At 32.1% G+C, this 13,045-nt stretch overlaps 1 protein-coding gene and 1 long non-coding RNA gene across 6 annotated transcripts; one reads left to right on the forward strand and one right to left on the reverse strand.

The window, feature by feature from the left end:
• Positions 1-347: 347 nt before the first annotated feature.
• Positions 348-4,162, forward strand: LOC114401298. 3 transcript variants are annotated; one of them, XR_003664248.1, is made up of 5 exons: positions 348-535; positions 665-770; positions 1,138-1,238; positions 2,259-3,176; positions 3,625-4,162. It is a non-coding gene; the product is annotated as an uncharacterized LOC114401298 (long non-coding RNA). The 3 variants fall into 3 exon arrangements; XR_003664249.1 differs by having other exon boundaries at positions 357-535; positions 3,035-3,176; XR_003664250.1 differs by having other exon boundaries at positions 358-535; positions 3,079-3,176.
• Positions 4,163-8,633: 4,471 nt separating this feature from the next.
• Positions 8,634-11,712, reverse strand: LOC114403462 (pyrrolidone-carboxylate peptidase-like). 3 transcript variants are annotated; one of them, XM_028366458.1, is made up of 5 exons: positions 11,526-11,712; positions 10,574-10,901; positions 9,867-9,971; positions 9,716-9,763; positions 8,634-9,244 (listed from the first exon to the last, which is right to left on the reverse strand). In XM_028366458.1, the coding sequence occupies exons 2-5, from the start codon at positions 10,841-10,843 to the stop codon at positions 9,002-9,004; spliced, it is 666 nt and encodes a 221-aa protein (XP_028222259.1). In that variant the 5' UTR covers positions 10,844-10,901; positions 11,526-11,712; the 3' UTR covers positions 8,634-9,001. The 3 variants fall into 3 exon arrangements, with proteins under 3 accessions (XP_028222259.1, XP_028222260.1, XP_028222261.1); XM_028366459.1 differs by lacking the exon at positions 11,526-11,712 and adding an exon at positions 11,275-11,447; XM_028366460.1 differs by lacking the exon at positions 11,526-11,712 and adding an exon at positions 11,109-11,223.
• Positions 11,713-13,045: the final 1,333 nt, after the last annotated feature.

Genomic DNA, 13,045 nt, shown 5'->3' on the forward strand with positions numbered 1-13,045 from the left:
ATCGTATAGCAGCGCTAAGTTAATATATTTCAAAATAAATAATATCATTATAAGTATAGTATTATCAATTAAGTTAAGAATTTTTGTTATTAATATATAATTATTAAAAATACAAGGACCGATTTATTTATATTTTCATTTTCTAATTTCACTGTTTAATTATGAAATTGCAATTTTAATTTTAATTTATTTTTTGCTTTCGAAAATTAATGTAGAAAACAGAGAGAGAAAAAAAAGGTTATTTTCAGTGTTTTCTCTCTGCAAATCTTTGAAAATAAGAAATAAATAAATAAATAAATAAAACTGACAATTTTATTATAATATAAAAAAAAAACACAAATAAATGACTAAGATATCCGGTGGGCGACGCTAGATATATCGAGAAGTTTTCCTGAAATTTCAGTTTGTGTTAGTTTAGATTGAAAGCGAGAATGGCAGTGAAGAAGTGTTACTGCGAGAAGCAATTCCAAGACACACCAGCGGATCGGAAACGGCACGTTCAGGGTATTCAACAGCAGCAGGCCAAAGCTCGCTGGTACGATTCCTTCAAACAGCAACAAATCCCTCCCGTTCCCAATCGATCCCTTTGCTTTCACTTCGTCAACACGGTTTCATCACAAGCATTCTGCTCTTTTCAATCCTCATTGACTCTCTCTATGTTTAGGGATTTTGCCGTTACGGCGACTCTTGCAAATATCTCCATCCCATTCCCAACAACAATCTACAGCAGCCCCCAGTCCTAACCACACCGTCACCGTCACCGCCACCAGGTAATTTAATTATGATTAAATTAGTTTTTTTTTGTCCTCCAATCTATTTTTTAATTCAATTTAGTATTTTAGTTTTTTTTCATTTAATCTTTTAATTTTTTAAAATCCATTCTAAATCGTAAATCACACTTTTAATTTTAAACCTTTGTGAAATGCACATTTTCAAAAAATAAATAATAAATAATAATCGATTAAAGCTTTTCAAATTAAATAAAAAAAAGTTAAATGAATAAATTAAATTAAATTTAGAAATCTAAATAATAAATTTGAGAAAAAAAAACTTAATTTAACCTTTAATTAATTATTATTTTTTCACTTTATGTTTGTGCTAGTTTAGTTAGTGAGCAACACAATAATAAATGTGCAGGGAATGTGGTAGGAGTTTCATTGGACAATCTTCCCCCCTTGCTTCAGCCTCCACCTGAAGGTGTATATCCCCACCTTCCCTTCTCGACTGGGGATAAATTTGTAATTCTACGCACCTCTCATTACTGCATCTCTGTGTCTGTGTTTAATCATTTTATTAGCCTTTTATTTCTTCCAATGTTCCTCCCTGTGTTCCCATGACGCACCTCCACCATCTTATTTCGAATTTTCATATATCTATCAAACGCTTAAATTGTAATCAAATCCAAAACCTATGTTACCGTTCCAATCAATTCTACTATAACTTAGGGTTAATCAAGTTGTTAGTTACTCAATTTTTTTAAATTATAATTTTTAGTTCTTGAAATTTTTTTTATATAAATTTTAGTTTTTCGTTAATTTTCATCAATAATTTTAGTCTTTTATATTTTTTTCTATTTTTAATCTCTTATTTATTTTTATCGCTCAAAATTAGTTATTATTTTATCAATTTTTAATTCCTTATTTATTTTATATTTGGGGCTTTTTTTAACCATAAAAATAAAAAAACTAAAAATGAACAATTTTTTATTTAAAGAAACTAAAAATGATGGAAAAAATTATTGAAGGATTAAAAGTTATCAAAAATATTTTGAGAGAAAAAAAATTATAATAAAAAAAGTTAAGGTAATATAAACTTAATTAACCCTATAATTTAATATGATAATAGACTACAGTGCTGAATTTGCTTTAACACATTACTTCTTAGTTAAAGAGGTTTGCTTCTTCTTTTATTTGTAAGCATTTTTCACCTGAAGCCTGGACATTATCCTCCAATTTTCACTTCACCACGCAGTCAGCCTTTAGCTTTTATTGCCAGTGATGTCAATAATTTTAAAAGGGCTTAATTTTTTATTATCTTTGCTATTATTTATTTTATATTTTCTTTAAAGAAAAAAAAAAGTAAGTCTAGAATAGTCCAATTCAATTTGCTTTAGATCAGATTAGATTTAAATTTAAATTTTAAACCAAGCTGATCGAATGTAGAAATGATTGAACAAGATAATATTTTTTTTTTACGAAAATTGATCCAATTTAATCTGCCACATCCTTAGAAACAAAACCTGTTATATATTTTGACAGATTATTAATCATTCATCAAGTTAACGAGAAAAAGTAAGAACCAAGATTAAGCAATGGATCAAGAAAGCTTCCTGTAACAAAGAATTTACAAAACGTGAAGATAAAAAAAAGAGCCTAGGAGCAAGACTACACAAGTTAGACACACCTTCATCTTAAAGATTTTGGTACTTCAGAACCCTCGATCAAAGGAGAAAGAAAGATTGTGAAAATAGTAACAAATATAATGAGTTGCATGGTTCAACTGATAGCATAAAGAAAGTTGTGATTCTAGGAGATATTTCACAGATCTTGATTCGTTGGTTGTTTATGAGAAAGAATTATGTTTAGATTTTTTTAGTAATATTTCAGCCTTTCCAGAAACCTCTATCGAAGGGAGAAAGAAAGACCAGGTCCATATCTTTGGTGGACCAGTGATTTTGGTGGTTCATTTTAGACCATGTTGTGTTAGCTGTTAGATATGACAGTCTGATATTGAACGGTCAGTAATTGTTGACTGGAACTGGTTGTTGTGGGTGAAAGTAATTGTATTTTATGTTTTTTTTATATTAGTTGGTTGTATTTGACCTTTTTACCCTTTATATATTTTTGTCATTTTGCTGATAGTCTTTACGGCTCATTCGACGACAGGCTTTCTCTTTTACCGGCGTGTTAGTTATATATTTAGTTTTGTTTTTATCATGCATTTTCGACCATAAATGATGAAGATGATCGGGTTTTTACCTTGCGTTTTGATTTCTTGGTTTTTGTTTTAAAGCATTTGTTTTCTATTGGACAAGGAATTGTTTCACCATGGATTTCACGATTTGAGTGGTTTAAGCAGATGTTTGGAGTAGTTTTGGGGATGAGAGGCATTGTAAAGGAGCTAACGAGAATAAGCATGGATTGGTTGTGATTTAGTTGAATGGAAGCTACATTAAGGTAAGATTTGTTAGATTGTTATTGATGGGCATCGACAAATGAGAATTTCATTTAACTTGTTTTGTCATTGAACAAAGTTTGTCAGAATTGTGTTGTGAAACCGAACGGCCGGAATTGTTTTTATTTTTTTCCTCATTTGTTGTGTGTTTGGGTCATGTATATGATGTAGTTGTTGAATGAACTAAGCTTTTGCAATTGGATATGCAGAGGAGGTGGATTTTTAGTTTCATGGACGATATTGGGGGAAATTGTTGATCCAAGTCCAATATGAATATGATAATTATTGTGCACGCTTAGTTTTTGCACTTAATTTTCACAACAATTATCTTAATTATTCTCATTTATTGTTTAGTTTGATCCTAATAAATTAGAATTTAGTGTTCTTTTAGATTCTTAGTTTAATGAAGTTAATTTTAGCGAATTCATTAGTTTTAGTTGTGTTTTGTAGAGTTTTGGTACATCAACAACAAAGGAAGAATTTGAGTTGATGAAGCAGCCCCCTTGCACATGCTTAATACGTTAGAGTTAGCTTGGAAGGTCCCATGGTAAGTATCTAGAGGTTGCTGGGAGAAATTTGAAGTTTGGTGTGTGCTGAGCTAATTGTTCTCACTACCATTGATTTGGGTTAAGTGCACACCTCAAGCTTAGCGCACAGTCACTTAATCAAGTGTTGTTTTTGTATGCGCGTTTAGCGCAGAAGTTGGGCTTAGCGCGTAAGCCATTTTGAAAAAACGACAATACAATCCTTATGGACCTATTTAAACCTTTTTTTTCATGGGGATGGAGGTAACATCGATCAAGAGTTGTGTGTGGCAATTGAGGAGCTCCCATCTTTCATTTCTCTTCATCTTCTCCCTTCCATTTTGTAATTTTGAGGTCTCTCATGACAATGAGAGTTTAGTTCATCCATTGTTGGGAACATTGGTGTGTTAAGTCACTTTCATGTAATTAATCTTTATATTTATTCAGTGTTATTTCTTAAGTTATTGCTTCTTTCTATTTTGATTACTTGTATTATGGTTTGATTACCTTAACTTTAATTCTTTGTTTTTATTGTCATCGGAAAATGCTTGAAAACTGAGTTTTGAATAGAGCATCTAATGAATGTCTCATCTAGGGATGGAGGGATGTTCATTAGTATCATTAGTGATCAACCATATGAACATGTTTCATAGTTAAAATGCATTGGGAAATACTTTTTGACTAAAATATGAAAGTAGTATCTAATAGGTGTTATGTCTAGGGAAGAAATAACACTTGTTAGCCTTGATAATCCTTGTTCTTGAATCCAAGTGGCTTTGCTTGACTTGCTAAGGGATTAGGAGGTGAGTTAAGCTACTTAAGCTCTTTCACATGAAGGATCATGATTAGAGCACCATAATAAGTTAAAGTAGTACTAAAGTGAACATTGTATAAAGAAAACCTTTATAACTACTAAGATTGTTAGTTTAATGTAGCCAAATTTCCAACATTTGATTCATTTTTGCATTTAGATCCTCTTGTCCACCAACAGTTTGTGCTTTTGCTCACCCTTAATTTGTTTTGTTTTTAGTTTTAGAACCAACTCTACTTTATGCTTTTTTACATTTAAAACAAAATCTCATTTGCCTAAAACTGGAATTTGCACAAATAGCTTAATACAAGCAAGTCTTCGTGGATACGATACTTGGTCTTATCATTTTATTATTGCTTATGTGATTTGGTTCACTTGCCAAACAATTAACAAGATTTTGATGTCGTTGTCGAAGACTTGTTTCTCGTATTAGGCAATTTGTGCTATTTTCATATTCCAGGCATTGATTCTTTATTCTTTCATTCTTTTTTTTTTTAAATTTCTTTTACTTTGTTATCTTGTGTCAACCTTTGTACTCTAGTCCCTTGTGTTTCTTTGGAGTTCATGTTTGCAAAGTAAAACCTTTGAAGAACTCTTGATTTACACATGGGCGATTCTTGGAGTATTATGCTCACACAACAAAGACTTATTAGTAATCAACTAGAGAAGTTTTTTGAACAACTTGATTTCATGCAGTTGAGGGTCAATGCCCCACAAAATTCTAATGTTCTTTATAGAAAATAGTATTCAACTGGCCATTGCAATCTCTACTCTGTGGAAAATTCATTATGTGAGCAAGATTCACACCCTCACAAACAACTTGAAGAGGATAGGCTCTCAAATCTTGAAAATGTATTGATGCAATTCATTGAAGTTTCCCAAGCAAGCTTTGAAGCCAACAAAAATACAATTAGAAATCTTGAGATTCAAGTTGGGAGGCTAGCAAACCAAATTGTTGAAAGGTCTTTTATGACCATAAGGGAAGAAAAGTCAATAGAAATTAAAGCACACAAGGAGAGTCTTATCAAAGAGCATGATTCAAGAGAAAATGGTGAAGAAAAGGAAGCAAAATTTGAAGAGAGAACACCAAAACAAGGTGAGAAGTGCTTGCAATTCAATCTCCTTCTTCATCAATTGATTGTCAAGGAAGAAGGCATGAAGAAGTGGATAAATTTTTAAAAGGTTTTATTGCCTTGCTCACCAACACTTCCTCTGCAATGGTTTGGAGGTCACTTCATGGATGCATGAATTTCATGGAGTTTCTACCTAAGAAGAGAAAGAAGGATGATGTGTTCTTTATGACTTATATGCCACCTTAAGCAACAACTTATCGTCACCTGAAAGAAATGTTTACCGGGAGGCAACCCAAAATTTCTATCTCTTCTCTTTCATTTTTATTGAATTTGGAGTATGTGTGTGTAGGAGTGTTGCTTATGTTTTTTTTTTTTTTTTTTTTGTTTCCTAGTGATGCATGCTCAAGGTGAAATCTCTTGCTAAGCACGCATATACTAATTTAAGTCCTAGGGATTAGCATGCTAAGCCTGACATTTTGGGTTAAGCTTGCAAGTTTGTCTTTTGTATTTTTTTTATCTTTATTTCTAAGTTGAATTTTTTTTTTTTAAAATATTAATAATTTAAAATATGTTTAATTAATGATGATACCCTGATAGTGAACGATATCTTATATTCAACTAAGTTTATAGCACATTTTCACGGTCAGACATTAGGTTTTACGTTAGTAATCTAGAGAAATTATCGAACATACGCGGGTAAAAACAAAATTTAGAAAACGTTTGTTTTTGGACTGGAACGTTCAACATCTCTAGAAGAATGTTGCATATAAGAGAAGAATCTTGTATACAATAAGGTAGCACGTAGCCTACTTTGACACCACTACAAAATGCGTCACTGAGAAAGTAAGATTATGATAAGAAGCAATTATGTGAATAAAGCTTCATAATCATGTAACTTTAAGCTTTTTCTTTAGTAACAAATCATGTAATAACTTATAATCTGTTTGGCTACAAACATGGAATAATTATATGCTTTTATGATAAGATGCCGGGTAAAATGGGTTTACAAAAAAGTTATCATTTACTATAATAGGATAAAGCTAGTAGTGAGAATTTTGGGGTTTCCTTTTCATCATCAAAAATTAAAAAAAAGTGTCTTAGAATACAATGGATGTGTAATCATGCGAATACAAAAAGAACATCAAAGCACATACACCATAGTGCCCTTTACTCTATTCCTTTCGATCCAAATGATAGTGACCTAACATCAAAATACCGGTGATGAGTGGAGTTCTCTGAATGTCCAAACAAAGTGTTAGTTCGGTTTGCATGCCTTGCTAGATATAGAAGTGCTTTGTGTTGTCATTGAATCCTCTCATGCAGGTTGGCAGGTTCTCCATGAGCTCCAATTTGAAAGTACAAGGACCCAAAACCAAGAACAACCTTCAATTAGTCAATTTCATTTCCGATTTGATAGTTGTCAAAATGTCCATATAAAAAAGTTTATAATAATTTCACTTGCTCAGAGTCCCAAAACTGATGGAATTCACGCTAAAAGCACAAAATGTTAATTTAAGTTGACTATACAAGATAACTTTTTTGCTTATATGTGACTTCAAATGATGGAGTAACATAGATAGTAGCTTTTATACATCTGGAGCCGGTTGTTATGTGAACAATGAAATATAACTTGTGATCCAAGAACTGCATGTGTGTCTGCATCAACCAGAGCACAACAGACAACAGTTTCAGTTTCCCATGTTTTACACTCAAACATTGATGTGTTTTGCATGCTGGGATATTGTGCCATGCATAAACCTCATTCTGTCTTGAGTGGAATTGCTTCCTGCACAAGGCCAAATTTTGGTCAACCCATTTTGCTGAAATGCATATGGAACTATGCACACACTTACAATTCCCCTGGTTTTATGCCCTTCTAGATGGAAATCCACTAACTCTGCCTCAATGATGTTGTTTGGTGTTGGTAAAAAATGGTTGAGCAATGGGTATTTTGACCAAAAAAGATGGCACTTTCAACCAGGAACAGGAGCTAGCTATGGCATTATCAGGCAAGATTTTTTTCTTTTTAATAAAAAAGTAAAATATTCTTGTCAATATCCTCAACTTTCAACAGTGCGCATTATCTTTGAAATGCATGTTTCAGGAAGGTAAAGGCATTCGTTTTTTGGAAGTATTTTGCAATAGTAGTATTAGAACCCTTTTTAATCTCAACTTTTAAATAAATGACAGAAATCTTTAATAGCCTATGTTGTGCAAATATTTGAGTTAAAGAATAGTCCATCCCAACAAATTTTTTTCCATTGCGTGCCTTGGTCGGATCCTTAACATACATGGTTTAGAGACCAAATTGTGCATTAAGAAGAAATAAAATAAATTACTAAACACACCGTTCTTATAGAGATGCTTTCACATCTTCTTAGGCTGGGGAGAAGAAATATTTCCATTTTTTAGGATACTCCGAGGAACAGAGATCCAATGGAGATAATGGATGGGGCTTGTAGCTCAGAGGATTAGAGCACGTGACTACAAACCATGGTGTCGGGAGTTCGAATCCCTCTTGACCCACAATCGGCCAAAAGAGGGAAGGATTTTTCCCTCTGAGGGTAGGAAAATCATGATCGGACTAGCGGACCCAATGCTTGTGAGAATTTTGTAGAAATGGAATGACCTTACCTTGGTGTTTTCTGTTTATTAAAAAAATATTCATAAATCGTTGATATTATTAAATAAATTCCATATGTCCTAATCTTTTAACCCCCATTTTTTTGTTTTATGCTTCCTCAGCCAAGTTTGGGTAGAATAGCAAAGCAAGTAAAGTATAATGATTTTTAATTACTGAAAAACTAAATTAGATTAGTCACTAATGAAAGACTAAATCACTTAACATGTATAATCTAATGACCAACTTGTACTTTAAGTCAACATGCTATGTTATATATAATTCTAATTTAATTATTTCACTTAAGCTCAACACACTGTCACAGCAAACCTACCCAAGAACATCCCCAAACAGAGGAAATAGTTAGTGATCTGAATGATAGAACTCTACTAATAGGAACTGTTAATGGCTTCATCAGTCCATTGAGCATCTAGCCGAAAAACCACTTTGTGAATTTTTAGTTTTCAATTTTACTCGGACACCCGTTTCGTATACAATTCATTCATAACCAAGTTACAACCAAAAAAAAGAACAGTATCTTAAGGACAAGGAAAATGAACATTTATTCACAAGGTAAGACTGAAGATGTCAACATGTCTTGACAATTTGTTGAAGCCTTTAATCAGAAACATTTACTGATGAAAGCAAACGCTTCTGCTACACATGCCATTTGCAATAAACCTTTTTCCATTTCAAAACAGCATCTTGTAATCATAATTTAAAGCATCTCATTCAAAGTACACTCACTCATCCACTTTCATAAGCATGGCAACACCAGAACATTTGCATGAGTCGGATGTTACTGGCATGTTGAAGCAAGTACCTCTAGCAAGGAAGCAGCAAATTGCATTTGGGTCTCTTCATTGATTGTAGAGAAGAGTGGCACGTGCAAAAAAAGGGATTTGGTCCCATTCTGCTCCGCAAAGCGAAGGGAATGATAGTAGACATAGTTGCACACAAACCTTCCTGCATCATCAGATGTCATTACATCATAGCCCTTATTTGCCAAGGACTTGGTGATCTCTTCCACAGGAAGAGTAGTCTGCATAAAAGTTGGGACATAAGACACAAAATCATGATAGATGAAAACAGCAGAGAATCATTATGCCAAAATTTTGATACAGCAATTATGCAGTTATTTGCATCATGTTTTCTATATGCAAACCAATAACTTTGTACTGTGTGCCTATACATGCCTCCATCAAGAGGCACCGACTAATAAAACCAAATATTTCTCTATAACTCCTTATTTTTAACTTTTGACAAATGAATAACATAAAGACTCTAGATGCTATGGCCCCAAAACAATTGAAAAGCCTGCTAAATGATATTGAACATGGTGTAAGCTGAAGCTGCAGGTTCATCAAAACAAGTAAACAAATAACAGCACCTTAAATACTTGCAAGGTATAAAACAAAGCTTAACAGTACTATATTAGGACTAACAGCTTAACACCAGCCAAATAGTAAGCATTAGGAATCGAAATGTATGAAAAACCGATGATCCAATTTACCTTCCGTATTCGTGTAATTGCAACATCTGAAGGAACAATAGGGACTTTCTGCAACATACAAATTTTGGAAATATTCAATATAGGAGGAGAGTTATTCAAGATCAGATATGATGAAAGCAAGTTTATAGTGCATCTATTGATCCAATCTAACCTGGGGCTTCCATCCCATTTCATCAGGGCAGCGGAAGGTAGCCTCATTGACAGCTTGACGCTCTATAGCAAACCTTGTTGCACCACTGTTAACCCCAAAATGCAGCTAAACAAACATAATTAGAAACAGCAAAAATGTAAGATTTATGGGTGTAGAAATTAAACAAAACATAATCAAATGAATACAGATTTAAGAATTAAGATAGCTGAATCCAACCAAGGGAAAGTTCTTGCATACTGGTCACTCTCATCATTCTTTCTGAGGGCAAATATGCCTCAGAGATGATGTTAAGACCATCCCCCTTTCACTGTTATCCTTTTTAGTACAGCCTTAGTATTACTGTTAAGGTACTAAGAAGTGCAATGGAAGTTTCATTTTAGTTCTATATTAAACTATTCAGGAAATTGAAGTTTAGAGTCCAGTGATTTCTAATCACCATTAACCCTTGATTGTATGGATCTGACTCCTCTAAAGTATGTTGCTCACTTGAAAGGATAAAGTAAGTAATCTCAATCATTGATGAAAAAATTAATGGTCGACATTAAGTGCACATACATGATAAATCATCGATGTTCCCATACTTCTTCATTTCATTCTCTATTTGGCTCGCCTCAAACAAAATGAGAAAAAAGGATAGGACTATTGATTCAAAGTCACTAGGAAAGGGTCGGTCAATAGCATAGCTCTTTATTTCCCCGGAAACTCACCCATATAATTTTATTGGAGCTTGAAGATTCCGATTCCTTGGAAGTAATGGCAGACTGCAATGTCTTGTAGAGGGGAATGAGTGCTCCTTGACCAGCAGTCTCAAGAATGCTGCAGCTCCCAATAACTAAACCTTTTGACAAACCCTTCTTCTTCAAATATTCCGTCAAATTATTGACAATTGTCTCCGTTGGATTCTCAGAAACTCCATGGAATTTCTTGAAACCTGTTACATGAACTGTCACAGCTGCTGGAGGACCTTCAGACCCCATCTGCCGATGATGCTCTGTTAATATTCAGAGCTTCAACGAAAGAGTATTTCCTTAATACCTGCATTAAATGATGAGGCAAATTAAGTGAAAAAATGGCACAAAAATTTAACTATTCTCCTATGAGGTGGATCATATGCATAGAAATCATCTCACAATCCAAAACTATTTTGATGAATTGCATAGAGTAATAGCAATCAATAATATACTCCATCAAATTTCAAGGCTTTTTACAAGGAAAACAAATTAGAGAAGGTAAAAAGAGCACCCCATGTAACTGAACCCAAAAAAAAAATTGCAAATTTGGCAAAGCCAGTTATCCTAATGAGAGGAGGCAAGAAAGGGTCTTGACATAATCTTGCAAGAAAATCTAAGATTTCAAGATTGACAGAAAAGAAGGATAATTGAGTGTCAAAATAAGGACAAAGACACACCCATCTATGGCTTTTTCAGAGAAAAAAATAGTCTTCTTGAGAACTGAGCACATGGGTATGTTATGGTTGAATTATAGTACACCCCCCAAATAAAGAAACCTTAGACCAAAGCACGAGACCAGAAAGACATAAAAACCATGCTGATTGATGATCAAACAGAAAACAGCACAATTAATTAAAATTAAGATTAAGCATGTGTTGTGAGAATTAAGAAGGAAGTGAATTTAGAGAGAAAGAGAGTTTTTCCTTACCAGGAAGGAATAATAACAATATTCAACGTTGAATAAAGGAGATGACACATCCACGAGTCTTATCTACTCAAAGCTCTGATTAAATGGTGAAGATTCCGATTAGATTTATTTAGAGAAAAAATAGAAGAGGCAAAGAATATAGAATAGAATAGAAGAGAAGGCTAAGTGGGAGTCACTTTCAAACAACAAACAAAGCATAACGTCCCAAGTAATAATGTAATGAATGGATTGTTATCATGTTCATATCATGCTATCTATTAATCTATTCTAACAATACTTAATCGGCAGCCCAACTTCCTTCTAATAAAAGCAGGACCCCTCCACCTTCTTGTATTACAACTAGCTACAGAGGTTCAAATTCCAACAATATCAACCAATCTAACAAAAGTTGAAAAACTAAGCAAAAATAAAAATAATTAAGTTATGTGATTTGATTTATTTAAATTCAAATATGAAAATATTATTAAATTTATTAAATTGATAATCTGCATCTTTTAATAAATAATTAAATTTTTATTTTATTTATTTTAATAAAATTAAATTTCTATAAAGATTATAGCAAAAAAAATTGAAAATTAATCTAATTTAAACTAATTTGGATTTGATTGTATTGAATCAAATCTTTTAGAGTCTTCTCACATGTAACATGTTAAATGGTGTTTATATAAACAACTAAATTTATGTCACCTTAATTTTAAAAAATTTAATTAATTTGTTTTCCAATGAATATTTCTATTAACTAGTCGTTTAATTCTTAAATATTTTATTTATCAATCTTATATTTAATACAAAGTTAAACAACTCATGAATAATAATTTCTTATCTCAAATTTTAAACAACTCAAAATTAAAATTATATGTGACACATCAAAATAATAATTTTTATTAAACTAACCCATTAAACAACTCTTATAGAAGATGTTATTGATGATTATAAAAAAAATGTGTATTTCTTACTTTTCTTAGTGTCCTGTTGAACTAATTTAGATATGAAATTTGAATCAAACATCGGAAACTTATGTCGTTCAAAAGTTCTTTTAAAGTTATGTACCAATAAAAAAGAGTTAGAAAAGTAATTTTAAAAATCCAATCCCATAAAAATTTAACATAATTAAAATTAATGATTTTCTATTCCTAACTCTTATCATTTGGTTGGTAAAAAAAAAAACTCTTATCGTTTGAATTATAACTTCAAACATCATTCTAATATTGTAGGAGTTTTTCTTTTTATTTGGTATATCTCACTATCACACCAATATTATTATTATTGTCATTTTAGCGGCCATTATCATCTCTATAATTGTGGTTGGACTTAAATATACAATTGGTCTTTTAATTATAATTAAAAATTTAATTGAATCCTATATTATTAAAAAATCCAATCAAATCATTTAATTATTTAAAACATTACAATTGAGTCCCTTAATTATTTAAAAATTCAATCAAACCCTTTAATTATTTAAAATACTGCAATCAAGCCTTTTTTTGTATAAAGAAATATATAAATTTTTAAAGAAATTT

The sequence above is a fragment of the Glycine soja genome, chromosome 20 (assembly GCF_004193775.1).
Source record: "Glycine soja cultivar W05 chromosome 20, ASM419377v2, whole genome shotgun sequence".
Taxonomy (NCBI): domain Eukaryota; kingdom Viridiplantae; phylum Streptophyta; class Magnoliopsida; order Fabales; family Fabaceae; genus Glycine; species Glycine soja.